Consider the following 19,993-nt stretch of genomic DNA (forward strand, 5'->3'; position numbering starts at 1 on the left):
TTTTTGGTTTTCTTTTTTTAAGTTACAGATTCTATTTCATTTGTAGTGATCAATCTGTTCAAATTATCTATTTTTTAAATTCAATTTTGGTAGTCTTTACGTTTCTAGAAACCTGTCCATTTCTTCTCCATTGTCCAATTTGTTGGCATATAGTACTCTTTTATGGTTCATAGTATTCTCTTAGGTTTTTTTAATTACTACAGTGTCCATTGTTATTTCTCCTTTTTTGTTTCTTATTTTGTTTATTTAGGGCTCTTTTCTGTGAGCTTGGCCAGAGATTTGTCGATTTTGTTTACCCTTTTAAGGAACCAGTTCTTGGTTTTATTGATTTTTTTTTTCTAATGCTCTTTTTAATTGCTATTTTATTTATTTCCTATCTGATCTTTGGGCTTCCCAGGTGACTCAGTGGTAAAGAATCCGCCTGCCAATGCAGGAGACATGGGTTCACTCACTGGGTCGGGAAGATTCCCTGGAGAAGGAAATGGAAACCCACTCCCGTATTCTTGCCTGGGAAATTCCATGGACAGAGCAGCCTGGTGGGCTGCAGTTCCTGGGGTTGCAAAAGAGCTGGACTCTACTTAGTGCCTACACTACAGCAACAATGACAACAATTTGATCTTTATTGTTTCCTTCTTTCTGCTGACTTTAGGTATTGTTTGTTCCTCTTCTAATTCTTTTACAAGGTGTTTGAGGTTTGTCTTATTTTTTGAGGAAGGCTTCTTTTACTATGAACTGCTTTTGCTGCATCCGTAGATTTATAGTTGTGTTTTCATTGTCATTTTTCTCATATTTTTAAACTCCCTCTTTGATTTTATCATTGAACTGTTGGCTTTCTAATAACATGTTGTTTAGTCTCCATGTAATCGGTTTTTTCTCATTTCTTTTTCTGTGGTTGATTTCTACTTTCATGTCAATGTGTCAGAAAAGATGCTTGAAATAATTTCTATTCTCTTAAATTTGTTGAAGATTATTTTTGCCCTCGTATGTTATCAATCCTGGAGAATATTCCATATGCATTTGATAGAATGTGTATTCTGAATTTTCTAGACAAAATGTCAATGTCTAGAAAACTTTAAAATGTCAGTTAAGTCTTAACTGTTCTATCGTATCATGTAAGACCCCTGTTGCCTTATTGATTTTGTGTCCAGAATGAGTGTCTGTTGATGTGAGTATGATGTTAATATCTCCTATTATTATATTCCTATCAGTTTCTCCCTTTATGTCTGTTGTTTTATGTATTTTAATTCTCCTAAATTAGGTGCATATGTGTTGATGAGTATAATATCTCCTTTCTGTATTGACCCTTTTGTCATTATATATTGTCCTTTATCTTTCTCTATGGCTTTCTTTAAGTCTATTTTGTCTGATATGAGCATTGTAACTCCCACTTTCTTGTCATTTCCATTTTCCTTCCCTCACATTCAGTCTATATTTGTCCTTCACCCTAATGTGAGTATCTTGTAGGCAGCCTATTGTAGGCTTTTCTTTTTTTAATACAATCTGCCACTCTGTTTTTTGATTGGAGCATTTAGTCTGTTGATGTTTAGGATGATTATTGATAAATATATATTTATTACTATCTTAGACCTTCTTTCCTGGTTGATTTTTACATTTCTTTTCCTTTCCACGCTTCCTGTTGTGGTTTGATGATTTTCTTTTGCAGTATGCTTCTGTTCTTTTTGGTCTTTGTACATCTATTATACGTTTTTGATTTGTGGTTACTCTGTTTTTCAAGTGTGTTAACCCCTTATATGTACTTCCTTTAGAATGATTGCCATATAATCTCAAACACATTCCAAAAAAAAAAAAAATCTACATTTTCTTACTTACCTCTCCACATTTTATGATTTTTATGTCCTCTTATACATCTTCATGTTTATCATTTTGCTATCCTTTGTGGTTATCATCACTTTCACAAAATTTGGTAAGTAATTTAATTTCCAATTATGATTTTTTCTTTCCTGTATATTCTTGCTTCCCTTCTATTTATAGAAGACCATTCAGTACTTCTTTTAGGATACATTTTGTTGTTGTTGAGTCACTAAGTCATATCCAACTATTTGCAAACCCCATGAACTGCAGGAAAGCCAGGCTTCCCTGTCCTTCACTATCTCTTGGATTTGCTCAAACTCTTGTCCACTGAGTTGGTGATACCATCCAACTGTCTCAAACTCTGTCGCCCCCTTCTCTTCTTGCCCTCAATCTTTTCCAACATCAGGGTCTTTTTCAATTACTATTGATATATTATTTTAACTTTTGCTTGTCTGAGAAATTCTTTATCCTGCCTTCTATTCTAAATTATAATCTTGCTAGTTAGAGTGCCCCAGTTTGCAGATTTTTTCCTGTCAGGATTTTGACTATATCTTGCCACTCCCTTCTGTCCTGCAACATTTCTGAAGAGAAACCAGTTGATAACCTTACACAGATTCCCTTATAATTAGCGCTTTGTTTTTCTCTTGCTGCCTTCAGAATCGTCTCTTCAACTTTTTTAATTTATTTTTAATTGAAGGATAATTGCTTTACTTACATTCGCTTGGTTTCTGCCACGTTAACGTGAATTACCCGTAGATACGCATTGTCCTCTCCCTCCTGCCGCCTCCCACCTTTTCCCACCCTTCTAGGTTGTGACAGAGTCTCAGTTTGAGTTCCCTGATGCATACAGCACATTCCCATTGGCTGTTTTACATATGGTAATGTATATGCGCTACTGTGCTACTCTCTGCATCTGTCTCACCCTCTCCTTCCTCTCCACACCACCCGTGTCCATAAGTCTGTTCTCTGTGTCTGCATGTCTGTTGCTGCCCTTCAAATAGGTTCATCAGTGCTATCTTTCTATATTCCATATATCGGTGTTCATATAAATGTTTGTCTTTGTGTGATCTGTTTGGGTTCATGTTGTTTGGGATCCCCTGCACTTCCCATACCTGCATATCTGTTGCCTTCTTTTGGTTTGGGAAATTTTCAGCCATAATTTCTTCAAATAAATTTTTGATCCCCTTTTATCATTCTGTTCCATTTTGAATGTCTCTTAGGTGTACATTGGTATGCTTTATAGAATCCATAGGTCTCTTAAATTGCTTTCATTTTTTTTTTTTTTATTTGCCTTTCGTTTTGCTCTTCTGATTGGGGGATTTCCATTATTCTATCTTGCAGATCATTTATTTGTTCTTCTTTATTATTCAACTTGCTGTTCATTGCTTTTAGCTCAGCTTTCATTTCAGCAATGAGTTTTCTAATTTTCCTTGGCTCTTGGTTATTTTTTCTAGTTCCCTTTTATAGTAATCTGCATTTGTATTGATAACCTTTCTTAACTCCTTCAGTGTTTTCATTATGTCTTTGTTGAACTCAGTGTCTGTTAGACTGAAGAGGTCTGTTTCATTTTTTGTTCTTTCAAGGAATCTTCTCGATCTTTTAATTGGAGTGATTACTCTGCATCTACATTTACTTGAGTTTGTCTTGCTCGATGAGTTTAGGAGAAACAGGTGGCTTTGGGGTCTATTATTATGTGGGAGCATCCTGCATAGCTTGTGTGGGTTTAATATTTTTGGTGTGAGGACTGATTTTCATACGAAAGCCTGCTGCCTGTTCCCTCAGTCAGTGCTTACTGTTATCTCCTTGATAAGGGGGTGTCACTGGTGTGGTGACTAAAGCCTGCACAGGATGTTCGGTGGGGGCTTCCTCTTTGCAGTTTCACAGCCCTCTCAGGGGTAGGGTCTCCTCCCTGCTTGTTGGAGTGGAAGCCCACAGATCTGTTTCTGAGCTGCTGTATAAGGTAGTTGATACTGAAGCGCTGTTGGGGAAGGGAACCACGGAGTATTGCTCTGCTGGAGCTGTCCACTGGGGAGTGTGTTCTGTGGTATAATAACCTGTCACTGTTGTGCAGGCTCACAAAATACACTGTTGTTGGCATTGCCCTCTGTCCCACCTCCATTGTGGGAATGCAGGCAGTCAAGGCTGGTGTCTCTTAGGCAGTGTGTTCACAAAGCCACAGAGCAGATCTGCCAGCAAAGATCCACTGAAGTGAGGTATGAGGACTGCTGTGGTTGTGCCCCTGGGTGCACCATAGGAGTGTGGAAACAGTCCATACTCTGGTCCAGCCTCCACATGCATATGCCCACAAAGCCCATAGCTGCTAAGGCCAGCCCCATCCCAGCCATGGGAGTACCTGCTGTCCACTTGGATGTTATGTAGGTGCTGAGTTTATGAAACTGGCGACCATGATGTAAATCTCCACAGCTGTGGGGAGAGGGCTCAGATTCCAGCCCCGCCTGTACCTCTAGGCGGTCCACAGGCATGCCCCCAGAGCTACTAGGGGCAGCGCCAAGTCACCTGAAAGCACACAGAGGAAGAAACGCCCATGATTGGCCCATTCCTCCCTTCCTTGCTCTTTAAGAAAGGCTTCCCTTCTATGGCAGGCCTGAAATTCTTCCACATACCCCAATTTCAGCCTGTACCATGCTCCAGTCCCTTCAGGCTATCTCCACACAGCCAGCCCCAGTCCTCTCCTGGGTCTGTCCTTGAAACTCAAGTTTCATCACTCAACCACTGCCCACACCAGCAGACTCATATCTCAGGGGAGCACAGAGTGGTGACCCGGTCCATCTGTGCAGGTCTTTCTGTGTTCTGCCTGCTGTATCCTGGCCGCTGCACTCTCCTCCAATCCTTTGTTATTATTCAGTCACTAAGTTCTGTCTGATTCTTTGCGGCCCCATGGAGTATAGCAAGCCAGGCTTCCCTGTCTTTGACTAGTTCCTGGAGTTTGCTCAAACTCATGTCCATTGAGTTGGTGATGCCATCCAACCATATTATCCCACTGTCACCCCCTTCTTCTGCCCTCAGTCTTTCCTAGCATCAGGGTTTTTTCAGGTAAGTTGGCTCTTAGCATCAGATGGCCAAAGTATTGGAGGATCAGTCCTTCCAATAAATATTCAGGGTTGATTTCTTTCCGTTAGGATTGACTGGTTTGATCTTCTTGCTGTCCAAAGGACTCTCAAGAGTCTTCTCCAGCAACACAGTTTGGAAGCATCAAGTCTTCAATGCTCAGCTGCCTAAATGGTCCAGATGGTCCAGCTCTCACATCCATACATGACTAATGGAAAAGCCATAGCTTTGACTAAATGGATTTTTGTGGGCAAAGTGATGTCTGTGCTTTTTAATACATTGTCTACGTTTGTCATAGCTTTTCTTCCAAGGAAATGGCAACTCACTCCAGTACTCTTGCCTGGAAAATTCCATGGATGAAGGATCTTTGTAGGCTCCATTCCATGGAGTTGCAAAAAGTCAGACATGACTGAGTGACTTCACTTTCACTTTCTTCCAAGGAGCAAGTGTCTTTTAATTTCATGGCTTGAAGTCACCATCTGCAATGATTTTGGAGTATAAGAAAATAAAAGTCTGTCATTGTTTCCATTTTTTCCCCATCTATTTGCCATGAAGTTGATGGGACCAGATGCAATGATCTTAGTTTTTTAAATATTGATATTTAAGCTAGCTTTTTCACTTTCTTCATTCACCTTCATCAAGAGGCTCTTTAGTTCTTCTTCACTTTCTGCCGTTCAGAGAAGGCAATGGCACCCCACTCCAGTACTCTTGCCTGGAAAATCCCATGGGCGGAGGAGCCTGGTAGGCTGCAATCCATGGGGTTGCAAAGAGTCGGACACGACTGAGCGACTTCACTTTCACTTTTCACTTTCATGCATTGGAGAAGGAAATAGCAACCCACTCCAGTGTTCTTGCCTGGAGAACCCCAGAGACAGGGAGCCTGGTAGGCTGCTGTCTATGGGGTCACACAGAGTTGGACACGACTGAAGCGACTTAGCAACAGCAGCAGCAGCAGAGTGGTGTCCTTTATTGTGTCCATCCTTGCATGAAATGTTCCCTTGGTATTCCCATTTTTCTTCAGGAAATCTCTAATCTTTCTGATTCTATTGTTCTCTTCTACTTCTTTGCATTGTTCATTGAAGAACGACTTATTATCTCTCCCTGCTTTTCTCTGGAACTCTGCTCCATTGATTTATTTATCTGGTTTTGTTCCAATCCCAAGCTGTTTTGACTACTGTAGCTTTGAGTATTACATGAAATCTGGGAGAGTTATGCTTCCTGCATTGTTCTTTTTCTTCAGTATTGCTTTGGCAATTCTGGGTCTTTTATGGTTCCATATAAATTTTAGGATTATTTTTTTCTAATTCTGTGAAAGGTCTCAGGTAATTTGATAGGGATTGCATTAAATCTGTAGCTTGCTTTGGGCAGCATGGCCATTTTCACAGTATTAATTCTTTCCGTGATAATGTGATAGCTTTCATCTCTTTGAATCACCATCAGTTTCCTTTATTAATCACCATTTAAGTCTTTTATGTCCTTGTTGAGACTTATTTCTAAGTATTTTAATTCAGGCAATTTATTTTTTATTTTTTTAATATAAATTTATTTATTTTAATTGGAGGCTGATTACTTTACAGTATTGTATTGGTTTTGCCATACATCAACATGAATCTGCCAGGGGTGTACATGTGTTCCCCATCCTGAACCTCCCTCCCCATACCATCCTTCTGGGTCATCCCAGTGCACCAGCCCCAAGCATCCTGTATCATGCATCAAACCTGGACTGGCGATTCATTTCACATATGATATTATACATGTTTCAATGCCATTCTCCCAAGTCATCCCACCCTCGCCCTCTCCCACAGAGTCCAAAAGACTGTTCGATACATCTGTGTCTCTTTTGCTGTCTCACACAGGGTTATCGGGTTATTGTTACCATCTTTCTAAATTCCATATATATGTGTTAGTATTCTGTATTGGTGTTTTTCTTTCTGGCTTACTTCACTCTGTGTAATAGACTCCAGGCAATTTTAAAATGAATTATTTTTACATTCGCATGGTTAGTGTAAAGAAGTACAACCAATTTCTGTATGTTAATTTTGTATTCTGCTACCTTGCTGAATTCATTTATCAGTGCTAGTAGTTTTTCTGTGGAATCCTTAGGGTTTTCTATATATAGTATAAGGGTTCCTCAGTGGCTCAGTAATAAAAACCCACCTGCAATACAGGAGCTGCATGAGATGCAAGTTTGATCCCTGGGTCAGGAAGATTGCCTAGATGAGTGCATGGCAACCTACGCCAGTATTCTTGCCTAGAAAATCCCCATGCACAAAGGAGCCTGGTGGGCTCCAGTCCATAGGGTCACAAAGAGTCACATACGACTGAAGCAACTTAGCATGCACATGCAGATATATATTATCATTTCATCCGAATATAATGACAGCTTCACCTCTTCCCTTCCAATTTGGATACCTGTTATTTCTTTCTCTTATATGATTGCTGTGGCTAAAACTTCCCATACTATGTTGAATAAAAGTGATAAGAGCGGGCAACCTTGTCTTAATCCAGTTTTTAGTGTAAAATAAGGGCTTTCAGCTTTTCGCCATTGAGTATTATATTGGCTCTGAGTTTCTTATAGGTTGATATTATTCCCTTTATACTTAATTTGGTGGAGAATGTTTTATCATGAATGGGAGCTGAATTTTATCAAATGGTTTTTCTTCATCTGTTGAGATGACTATGTAGTTTTTGTCTTGTCTTTTATTTGATGTAGATTGATTTGCAAATGTTGGGCCATTCCTGTGACTCTAGGATGAATCCAGCTTGGTCATGGTGTATGATCTTTGTATTCGGTTTGATAATGTTTCAGTGAGAATTTTTTTCATCTAAATTATCAAATATATTGGCCTAAATTTTCTTCACTGGTGGTATCTTTTTTCTTATTTTGGTATTGGTGGCTCCACAGAATGTTTTTGAGTGTGTGCCCTCCTCTTCAGTCTTCAGGATGAGTTTAAGAAGGATCAGTGTAAGTTCTTCTTCGCAGGTTTGGTCAGTTTTGACTGCGAAGCCATCTGGTCCTGGACCTTTGTATGCTTTTTTTTTTTTTTACAGATTCTATTTTGCTTGTAGTGATCAGCGTGTTCAAATTGGTTTACTTTTTAAATTCAGTTTTTATAGGCTGTACTTTCTAGAAACGTGTCCATTTCTTCTGGTTTGTCCAGTTTGTTGGCATGTCTCTGATGATTCATAGTATTCTCTTACGATTTTTAAAATTTTTAACATATCAGTTGTTATTTCTCCTTTTTCATTTCTTATTTTGTTTATTAAGGTCCTCTCTCTTCTTTCTTATGAACCTAGCCAGTAATTTGTAAATTTTCTGTACCCTTTAAAAAATCTAATTCTTGGTTTTATTGATTTTTTTTATTGCTTTTTATAATTTCTATTTTATTTATTTCCTGTCTGATCCTCGGGCTTCCCAGATGACTCAGTGGTAAGGAATCCACCTGCCAATGTAGGAGATGCAAGTTCAATCACTCGCATGGGTCACTCCAGGGTCAGGAAGATTCCCTGGAGATAAAAATGACAACATCTTTGCCTGGGAAATCCCATGGACAGAGCATCCTGGTGGGCTATAGTCCCTGGGGTCTCAAAAAAGTCGGACACAACTTAGTGCCTAAACAACAGCAATAACAACAATCTTATCTTTATTTCCTTCCTTCTGCTGACTTTTAAGTATTGTTTGTTCCCTCTTTTTCTAATTCTTTTATATGTTCCCTCTTTTTCTAATTCTTTTATATGATGTTTATTTGAGAGGAAGGCTCATTTTGCTAAGAACTACTTTTGCTGCATCCCATAGATTTTGTATAGTTGTGTTTTCATTGTCATTTATCTCGTATTTTGTAATTCCTTCTTTGATTTCATCCTTGAACCATTGTTTTGTTAACAGTGTTGTTTAGTCGCCATGTATTCATTTTTTTCTCATTTCTGTTCTGTGGTTGATTTCTACTTTCATTTCACTGTGGTCAGAAAAGATGCTTGAAATAATTTCCATCCTCTTAAAATTGTTGAGGATTATTTTCATGCTAGTCTGTGATCAATCCTAGAGAATGTTCCATGTGCATTTGAAAAGAATGTGTATTCTACATTTTTTGGATTTAATGTCTTGAAAATGTAAATTAAGTCTAACTGTTCTGTTGTATCATGTATGATCTCTGTTGCCTTATTTTCTGTCCAGAACAGCTGTCCATTGATATAAGTGGGATGTCAGTGTCTCTATTACTAAATTTCCTGTCAATTTCTCCCTTTTTGTCTCTCAGTATTTATTTTATGTATTTTCATCTCATAAATTGGGTGCATATATGTTGATGAGTATAATACCTTCTTTTTGAATTGATCCTTTGTCATTACATATTGTTGTTCTTTACCTTTGGCCTTTGTTTTAAAGTTTATTATGCACAATGGAGTATTACTCAGCCATTAAAAAGAATACATTTGAATCAGTTCTAATGAGGTGGATGAAACTGGAGCCTATTATACAGAGTGAAGTAAGCCAGAAGGAAAAACACCAATACAGTATACTAACGCATATATATGGAATTTAGAAAGATGGTAACAATAACCCGGTGTACGAGACAGCAAAAGAGACACTGATGTATGGAACAGTCTTATGGACTCTGTGGGAGAGGGAGAGGGTGGGAAGATTTGGGAGAATGGCAATGAAACATGTAAAATATCATGTAGGAAACGAGTTGCCAGTCCAGGTTCGATGCACGATGCTGGATGCTTGGGGCTGGTGCACTGGGACGGCCCAGAGGGATGGTATGGGGAGGGAGGAGGGAGGAGGGTTCGGGATGGGGAACACATGTATACCTGTGGCGGATTCATTTTGATATTTGGCAAAACTAATACAATTATGTAAAGTTTAAAAATAAAATAAAATTAGGGGAAAAAAAATAAAAATAATAAGCTTACTTTAAAAAAAAATAAATAAAGTTTATTATGTCTGATGCAAGCTTTGTAACCCTTACTTTCTTGTCATTTTCATTTGCTTCCCCTCACATTCAATCTATATGTATCCTTTGCCCTAAAGTGAGTCTCTCATTGGCAGCCTATTGTAGGCTCTTGTGTTTTTAATCCAATCTGCTACTCCAGTGTTTTTGATTGGAGCATTTAGTCCGTTGACAGGGTAATTATTGATAGATATGTATTTATTACCATTTCAGACCTTCTTTTCCAGTTGATTTTTTAATTTCTTCTTTGATCTTTTCCTTCTATAGTTTGATTTTCTTTTGCATTATGCTTCTGTTCCTTTTGGTTTTTGTGCCTCTGTTACACGTTTTTGATTTGTGGCTACTCTGTTTTTCAACATAGATTAACCCCTTATATGTACTTCCTTTAGACTGATTGTCATATAATCTCAAACACATTCCACAAAAAAATCTACATTTTCTTACTACTTCTCCCACATTTATGATTTTGATTTCTTCTTTTACATCTTCACATTTATTGTTTTGCTATTCCTTGTAGTTATCATCATTTTCAAAAAGTTTGGTAAGTGATTTAATTTCCATTGTGATTTTTTTTTTCTTTCTTGCATATTCTTGCTTCCCTTCTATTTATAGAAGGCCTTTCAACATTTCTTTTAGAATACGTTTTGTTTTTCTTGTTGTTTATTCACTAATTCATGTCTGACTCTTTTTCGACCCCATGAACTACAGCACACCAGCTTTTCCCTGTCCTTCATTATGTCCTGGCGCTTGCTCAAACTCATGTCCATTGAGTCACTGATGCCATCCAATCATCTCATCCTGTCACTCCCTTCACTTCATGCCCTCAATCTTTTGCAACATCAGGGCCTTTTCCAATTAGTATTGATATGTTTTTTTATTTTTTGCTTGTCTGAGAAATTGTTTATTCTGCCTTCTATTGGAAACGATAGTCTTGATTGGTAGAATATCCTCAGTTCATTTCAGTTGCTCAGTCGTGTCCGACTCTTTGCAACCCCATGAATCGCAGCACGCGAGGCCTCCCTGTCCATCACCAACTCCCGGAGTTCACCCAGACTCACGTCCATCGAGTCAGTGATGCCATCCAGCCATCTCATCCTCTGTCATCCCCTTCTCCTTCTGCCCCCAGTCCCTCCCAGCATCAGAGTCTTTTCCAATGAGTCAGCTCTTCACATGAGGTGGCCAAAATACTGGAGTTTCAGCTTTAGCATCAGTCCTTCCAAAGAAATCCCAGGGCTGATCTCCTTCAGAATGGACTGGTTGGATCTCCTTGCAGTCCAAGGGACTCTCAAGAGTCTTCTCCAACACCACAGTTCAAAAGCATCAATTCTTCGGCACTCAGCCTACTTCACAGTCCAACTCTCACATCCATACATGACCACAGGAAAAACCATAGCCTTGACTAGACGGACCTTTGTTGGCAAAGTAACGTCTCTGCTTTTGAATGTGCTATCTAGGTTGGTCATAACTTTCCTTCCAAGAAGTAAGCGTCTTTTAATTTCATGGCTGCAATCACCATCTGCAGTGATTTTGGAGCCCCAGAACATAAAGTCTGACACTGTTTCCACTGTTTCCCCATCTGTTTCCCATGAAGTGATGGGACCGGATGCCATGATCTTCGTTTTCTGAATGTTGAGCTTTAAGCCAACTTTTTCACTTTCCACGTTCACCTTCATCAAGAGGCTTTTGAGTTCCTCTTCACTTTCTGCCATAAGGGTGGTGTCATCTGCATATCTGAGGTTATTGATATTTCTCCCAGCAATCTTGATTCCAGCCTGTGTTTCTTCTAGTTCAGCGTTTCTCATGATGTACTCTGCATATAAGTTAAATAAACAGAGTGACAATATACAGCCTTGATGTACTCCTTTTCCTATTTGGAACCAGTCTGTTGTTCCATGTTCAGTTCTAACTGTTGCTTCCTGACCTGTGTACAGGTTTCACAAGAGGCAGATCAGGTGGTCTGGTATTCCCATCTCTTTCAGAATTTTCCATAGTTTATTGTGATCCACACAGTCAAAGGCTTTGGCATAGTCAATAAAGCAGGAATAGATGTTTTTCTGGAACTCTCTTGCTTTTTCCATGATCCAGCGGATGTTGGCAATTTGATCTCTGGTTCCTCTGCCTTTTCTAAAACCAGCTTGAACATCAGGAAGTTCACAGTTCACATATTGCTGAAGCCTGGCTTGGAGAATTTTGAGCATTACTTTACTAGCGTGTGAGATGAGTGCAATTGTGCAGTAGTTTGAGCATTCTTTGGCATTGCCTTTCTTTGGGATTGGAATGAAAACTGACCGTTTTCAGTCCTGTGGCCACTGCTGAGTTTTCCAAATTTGCTGGCATATTGAGTGCAGCACTTTCACAGCATCATCTTTCAGGATTTGAAATAGCTTAAACTGGAATTCTATCATCTCCACTAGCTTTGTTCATAGTGATGCTTCCTAAGGCCCACTTGACTTCGCACTCCAGGATGTCTGGCTCTAGGTGAGTAATCACACCATCATGGTTATCTGGGTCATGAAGATCTTTTTTGTACAGTTCTTCTGTGTATTCTGCCACCTCTTCTTAATACAAATCTTCTGCTTCTGTTAGGTTCATACCATTTCTGTCCTTTATTGTGCCCATCTTTGCATGAAAAGTTCCCTTGGTATCTCTAATTTTCTTGAAGGGATCTCTAGTCTTTCCCATTTGATTGTTTTCCTCTATTTCTTTGCACTGATCACTGAGGAAGGCTTTCTTATCTCTCCTTGCTGTTCTTTGGAACTTTGCATTCAAATGGGTATATCTTTCCTTTTCTCCTTTGCTTTTCACTTCTCTCCTTTTCACAGCTATTTGTAAGGCCTTCTTTGACAGGCATTTTGCTTTTCTTTTTCTTGGGGATGGTCTGGATTCCTGTCTCCTATTCAATGTCGTGAACCTCTGTCCATAGTTCTTCAGGCAGTCTATCAGATCTAATCTCTTGAATCTATCTGTCACTTCCACTGGATAATTGTAAGGGATTTGATTGAGGTCATACCTGAATGGTCTAGTGGTTTTCCCCACTTTTTTCAACTAAAGTCTGAATTTGGTAATAAGGAGTTCATGATCTGAGCCACAGTCAGCTCCCAGTCTTGTTTTTGCTGACTGTATAGAGCTTCTCCATCTCTGACTGCAAAGAATATAATCAGTCTGATTTCTTTATTGACCGTCTGGTGATGTCCATGTACAGTCTTTTCTTGTGTTGTTGGAAGAGGGTGTTTGCTATGACCAGTGCGTTCTCTTGGCAGAACTCTATTAGTCTTTGCCCTGCTTCATTCTGTACTCTTAGGCCAAATTTGCTTGTTACTCCAGGTATCTCTTGACTTCCTACTTTTGCTTTCCAGTCCCCTATAATGAAAAGGACATCTTTAGCATTCAACTTCAGCATTACTGGTCAGGGCATAGACTTAGATTACCATGATATTGAATGGTTTGCCTTGGAAATGAACAGAGATTGGATTGCATCCAAGTACTTCATTTCAGACTCTTTTGTTGACTATGATGGCTATTCCATTTCTAAGGATTCTTGCCCACAGTAGTAGATATAATGATCATCTGAGTTAAATTCACCCATTCCGCTCCATTTTAGGTCACTGATTCCTAAAATGTTGTTCACTCTTGCCATCTCCTGTTTGACCACTTCCAATTTGCTTTGATTCATAGACCTAACATTCCAGGTTCCTATGCAATATTGTTCTTTAGAGCATTGGACTTTGCTTCTGTCACCAGTCACATCCACAACTGGGCGTTGTTTTTGCTTTGGCTCCGTCTCTTCATTCTTTCTGGAGTTATTTCTCCGCTGATCTCCAGTAGCATTTTGGGCATCTACTGACCTGGGGACTTCATCTTTCAGTGTCCTGTCTTTTTGCCTTTTCATACTGTTCATGGGGTTCTCAAGGCAAGAATACTGGTGGTTCACCACTCCCTTCTCCAGTGGACCACATCTTGTCAGAACTCTCCACCATTACCCGTCCATCTTGGGTAGCCATATATGGCGTGGCTCATAGTTTCATTGAGTTAGACAAGGCTGTGGTCCATGTGATCAGTTTGGTTAGTTTTCTGTGACTGTGGTTTTCAGTCTGTCTGCCCTCTGATGGAGAAGGATAAGAGGCTTATGGACGCTTCCTGATGGGAGAGACTGACCTGAGGGGGGAACTGGTTCTTGTTCTGATGGACAGGGCCGTGTGCAGTAAATCTTTAATCCAATTTTTGTCTCCTTAGGTAGGTTTATTCCTAGGTATTTTATTATTTTTGTTGCAATGGTAAATGTGTTTAATTCCTTAGTTTCTCTATTTTTCGTTGCTAGTGTATAGGAATTCAAGTGATTGCTAGGTATTGATTTTTTTATCCTGTGATTTTAATAAATTCACTGATTAGCTCTAGTAAATTTGTGATAGTATCTTTAGAGTTTTTCATGTACAGTATCAATGCCATCTGCAAATAGTGAGTTTTTCTTCTTCCTTTCCAAACTGGATTCCTTTTACTTTTCTTTCTTCTCTGATTGCTGTAGCTAGGACTTTCAAAACTGTGTTGAATAATAGTGGTTAGAAAGGGCAGTCTTGTCTTGTTCCTGATCCTAGAGGGCATGCTTTCAGTTCTCACTGTTAAGATTATGTTTGCTATGGGTTTGTTATAAATGGCCTTTATTCTGTTAAGGTAGGTTCTTTCTGTGCCCATGCTTTGAACAGCTTTCATCATAAATGTGTGCCTCACGCTTCTCTGAGCCTCTGTTGTTGTCAGTTGCTAAGTCTGACGGACTCTTTGTGATCCCATGGACTGAACAAGCCAGGCTTCCCTGTCCTTCACTGTCTCCCAGAGTTTGCTCAAACTCATATGCATTGAGTTGGTAATGCCATCCAACCATCTCATCCTCTTGTCCCCTTCTCCTCCTGCTCTCAATGATTCCTAGCACCAGGATCTTTTCCAATGAGTCGTATCTGCATCAAATGGCCAAAGTATTGGAGCATCAACATCAGTCCTTCCAATGACTATTCAGGGTTGATTTATTTCCTTCAGGATTGACTGGCTTGATCTCCTTGCTGTCCAAGGGACTCTCATTAGTCAACTCTAGCACCACAGCTCGAAAGCATCAACTCTTTGGCGCTCAGCCTTCTTTATGGTCCAACTTTCAATCCATCCATGACTACTGGAAAAAACATACCTTTGGCCATACAGACCTTTGTTGGCAAAGTGCTGTCTCTGTTTTTTAAATACGCTAAGTTTCTCATAGCTTTTCTTCCAAGGAGCAAGTGTCTTTTAATTTCATGGCTGCAGTCCCCATCCACAGTGATTTTGGAGCCCCCAAAATAAAGTCTTTCACTGTTTCCTTTTTTTCCCATCTATTTGCCATGAAGTGAGGGAACCAGGTGCCATGATCTTAGTTTTTGAATGTTGTTTTCACCTTCATCAAGAGGCTTTTTAGCTCCTCTTCACTTTCTGCCATTAGGGTGGTGGTATCTACATATTTGAGGTTATTGATATTTCTCCCAGAAATCTTGATTCCAGCTTGGAATTCATCCAGCCTAGCATTTCACATGAGTACTCTGCACATAAGTTAAATAAGCAGGGTGACAGTATACAGCCTTGATGTACTCCTTTCCCAAGGTTGAAACAATCCATCATTCCATGTCCAGTTCTAACTGTTGTTTCTTGGCCTGCATACACATTTCTCAGGCCCCAGGTCAGGTGGTCTGGTATTCTCATCTCTTTAAGAATTTTCCACAGTTTGCTGTGATCCACACAGTCAAAGGCTTTAGCACAGTCAGTGAAACAGAAGTAGAAGTTTTTCTCGAGTTCTTTTGCTTTGTCTGTGATCCAGCAGATGTTGGCAGCTTGACTTCTGGTTCCTCTGCCTTTCCTAAATCCAGCTTGTACATCTGGAATTTCTTGGTTCACATACTGTTGAAGCCTAGCTGAAGTATTTTGAGTATTACCTTGTTAGCCTGTGAAATGAGTGCAGTTGTGTGGTAGTGTGAACATTCTTTGGCATTGTCCTTCTTTGTGATTGGCATGAAAATTGAACTGTTTTAGTCCTGTGGCCACTGCTGAGTTTCCAAATTTGCTGGCATATTGAGTGCAGCACTTTCACAACATCATCTTTTAGGATTTGAAATAGCTCAGCTGGAATTACATCACCTCCACTAGCTTTCTTCATAATAATGCTTCCTAAGGCCCACTTGAGTTCACACTCCAGGATATTGACTCTAAATGAGTAACCACATGATCGTGATTATCTAGTCTTTAAGACCTTTTTAGTACAGTTCTGTGTATATTTGTCACCCTTTCTTAATATCTCCTGCTTCTGTTAGGTCTATACCGTTTCTGTCCTTTATTGTGCCCATTTTTGCATAAAATGTTCCCTTGGTATCTCTAATTTTCTTAAAAAGATCTCTAGTCTTTCCCATTTTATTGTTTGCATCTATTTCTTTGGAGTATTCACTTAGGAAGTTTTTCTTCTCTCTCCTTGCTGTTCTTTGGAACTCTGCATTCAGGTGAGTATATCTTTCCTTTTCTCCTTTGCCTTTCGTTTCTCTTCTTTTCTCAGCTATTTGTAAGGCCTCCTCAGACAACCATTTTTTGCCTTTTTGCATTTTATTTTCTTGGGGATGGTTTTGTCACCACCTCCTGTGCAATGTTACAAATCTCTGTCCATAGTTCTTCAGGCACTCTGTCAGATCTAATCCCTTGAATCTATTTGTCACTTCTACTGTATAAGCGATTTACATTATAAGGGATTTACATCATAAGGATTTGATTTAGGTCATACCTGAGGGACCTTATGGTTTTACCCACTTTCTTCATTTTAAGTCTGAATTTTGCAATAAGGAGCTCATGATCTGGGCCACAGTCAGCCTCAGGTCTTGTTTTTGCTGCCTGTACAGAGCTACTCCATCTTTGGCTACAAAGAATATATACTGAATGATTTCAGTATTGACCATGTGGTGATGATGTCCATGTGTAGCCTCTTCTCTTGCTTTGTTGGAAGAGGGTGTTTGTTGTGACCAGTGTGTTCTTTTGGAAAAACTGTTACCCTTTGCCCTGCTTCATATTGGGATGAGACTTGCATGCCTGGGAGGAAGTTGTGAAAAAGGAAAACTTCCTACATCCTCAGAAGCTTCTTCACAGGTGGGGAGATCAGCTGGGACAGAAAGGGAGCTTTAGAGGCTAGTATCACCCGATCTGATTCTGTACCAGCTGATCTCAGGATTAGGAACCTTTCCTCTTTCACAACTTCCTCCCGGGCTGGCAAGTACCATCCCGATTTCTTTTTCTTTTTTTCTGGTCCTACCTGGTTATGTGGAGATCTTTCATGTAATTTGGGGTGTTTGGGATATTCTACCAGCATTCCAAGATTTCTATGAGAACTGTTCAAGATGTAGGTGAATTTTTGATACACTTGTTGGAGAGAGTGAGCTCCATGTCCTTCTATTCTGCCATCCTGATTGGAGTCCCCTAGAAATCCCTTTTAAAAAATTGATTCTCCTATAACAAAGTTTCTAAATTATACTTCTGCCTTTTGTTTTGAAGCTGGCTTGCTTTTATTTATTTCTATAATTTCCTGATTCAGTAAGTAAAAGATACTTGTGACAAACTTATTCTGATCTGCTTCATTGAAAAAGTCAATGAAGTGTTAAGATTAGGTGAGCTAACCATTTATTATTGGGTTTAAAAGTCACTGTATCAGTTATTTAAGAATGTGTGATAATTTGGATTTTTTTGGCCTAGGGCTTATATAAGGTAGTTTTCTGAAATAATTTTGTAATATGGAAAGCTTTCTTTCTGATTCATTAGTCTTCTGTTTTTTTTTTTTTGCTGTATGTAAACTATTTAGAAAGCTTTATTTACAGATATTTTTAAGTATTATACATATGTTCTGCTGCTGCTACTGCTACATATGTTCTAAACATTAGTTGTTTTTCTTGTATAAAGTGGGATAGCCTACCCTACTTGTATTTCAAGGCTTCCCTGATGGCTCAGTGGTAAAGCATCTGCCTGCCAGTGCAGGAGACGTGGATTCAATCCCTTGTCCGGCAAGATCCACTGGAGAAGGCAATGGCAACCTACTCCAGTTTCTTTCCTGGGATACAGTCCATGGGGTCACAAAAAGTCAGACACTGAGCAATGACAGCAAAACTTGTATTTCACTTGTGAGAATTTAACTCTATAGAATCCTTTATAAAGGCTTATTGAGGTGAATAGTATTCTATAAAAGTCAAATTGTTTTTGTTATGATAGGTGTGTTAGAAGAAGCGAGATTTTTTGGTATTGACTCATTGATTGAACACCTGGAAGTGGCAATAAAGGTAAGTTTCTTTTTACATTAGCCAAATAATATATTTATTGTAACTGTCTCCCAGAATTCTACACTAATTTGTCAATATGTCTTCAAGAATTCACAACCACCAGAGGATCATTCACCCATATCTCGAAAGGAATTTGTCCGGTTTCTGCTCGCCACTCCAACCAAATCAGAATTGCGTTGCCAGGTAGTTGAAGCAGATTTTACATGAGTTATTTGTGTCAGTAAGTCTGTGAGGGAAGTTTTAAATTCTTCTAGGAATTTTTTTCTTACCTTATTTTCTTTTTTCATGCAAGATATATTTTAATTATGGGTCATAGCATTGAGTCAGTCCCAAAATGGTTAGCATAAAAAAGAGATGTAATAGTCTTTTACTGTTTAATTATGCCTCATACAGCAGTTTTTGGTAGTGCATAGAAATTCCAACAATTAAAAAGTCAATTATTTGTACAGCTGTTATGTATGATCAGTCAGTGGCAGTGGAAGATACTTATACTTTTATGTGTTATAGCAATAACGATATTAAAAACTGCAATACTCAGTTTTAACAATATAACGTTCTTGAATTATAGAATTAATAACATAAGTACAATTTATTAAAAATAGTGATCAACAGGTGCATGACCAGCAGAGATCTATCTTTTTAGCAACTTCTGCACATAAATGAGGCATAGCCAAAATGCATTCTAATGTTATATGTAAATCGAGTGACTTTTAAGACTCCATTAAGGATACTGATTTTATATATCTGAGTTCCATTTGATGATGTTTTGTAATAGACTCCAAGTGACTGAACTGCCAATTACTTCTATAAACCACGGTGCTTAACTATTGTGGTTAAATTAAATACAACAGATGGTTTATATATTGTGACCATTTGTGTTTTTTAATTTTAGGGTTTAAACTTCAGTGGTGCTGATCTTTCTCGATTGGACCTGCGATACATTAACTTCAAAATGGCCAATTTAAGTCGCTGCAATCTTGCCCACGCCAATCTCTGCTGTGCAAATCTTGAACGAGCCGATCTCTCTGGATCAGTCCTTGACGTAAGAATCATCTTTGGTTACAAGATAAAATTAAAATTTTAGTCTATTGAACACTCTCGAAGAGCACAAATTACACCTCTCTCTTAATGAAGCTTTTACATCAGTTTACTAGGTTGATGACAAAACTTAAGGTTCTGAAAGTGAAATGGGTTGGTTTTGCAACTTTGAGATGCTTTATTAAATATCCACCTATAAAGTATAGCAACTGATAAGAAATTAAATCTTGAAATTAGATACCAATCTCCTCAACACGTTATCAGAACTTCTATTTTCTGTGAATTAATAGGGTAAAGCTGGAAAGAACCTTGGAAAGAATAGAAATAGAATAGAAATAGAAAGAACTTTCTATTCCACATAATTTCTGGAATAGGAAAATGTTATTTCTCTGGGGGTATTTGGCAGATACTTTAAAACAAATGTGGTATGCAGCAATCTGTAAGTTAGCATCTTGGTGATTCTCTCCTTCTACATATATATATGCGTTTACAAGTATTTGTGTGTGTGTGTGTAAGTGTGTATCCGTATGTGTATGCATGCATTTATATAACAGATAACCTATTTGAGGTGAGAGGATATATGTAAAAGCAACAGTGAAATGTAACTTCTAAGAACTTTAAGTTGCTTAATATCAAGGTCCATATCTGTGTGGAGTGGATAGCCATTCCCTTCTCCAGGGGATCTTCCCAACCCAGGGATTGAACCCAGGTCTCCCGCATTGCAAGCGGATTCTTTACCAGCTCAGCCACCAGGGAAGCCCAGGAATACTGGAGTGGGTGGCCTATCCCTTCTGCAGCAGATCTTCTCAA

At 38.9% G+C, this 19,993-nt stretch overlaps 1 protein-coding gene across 1 annotated transcript in view; it reads left to right on the forward strand.

Annotated features, from left to right (window-relative positions):
• Positions 1 to 19,993, forward strand: part of KCTD9 (potassium channel tetramerization domain containing 9) — an 81,718-nt gene that overhangs the window by 38,868 nt on the left and 22,857 nt on the right. Inside the window, exons 7-9 of the mRNA XM_005902985.2 lie at positions 18,078 to 18,145; positions 18,233 to 18,328; positions 19,038 to 19,187. Of these exons, the coding sequence (XP_005903047.1) occupies positions 18,078 to 18,145; positions 18,233 to 18,328; positions 19,038 to 19,187 (314 nt within the window). The remainder of the gene's footprint in view (positions 1 to 18,077; positions 18,146 to 18,232; positions 18,329 to 19,037; positions 19,188 to 19,993) is intronic.

The sequence above is a fragment of the Bos mutus genome, chromosome 8 (genome assembly GCF_027580195.1).
Source record: "Bos mutus isolate GX-2022 chromosome 8, NWIPB_WYAK_1.1, whole genome shotgun sequence".
In the NCBI taxonomy this organism is placed as follows: Eukaryota; Metazoa; Chordata; class Mammalia; order Artiodactyla; family Bovidae; genus Bos; species Bos mutus.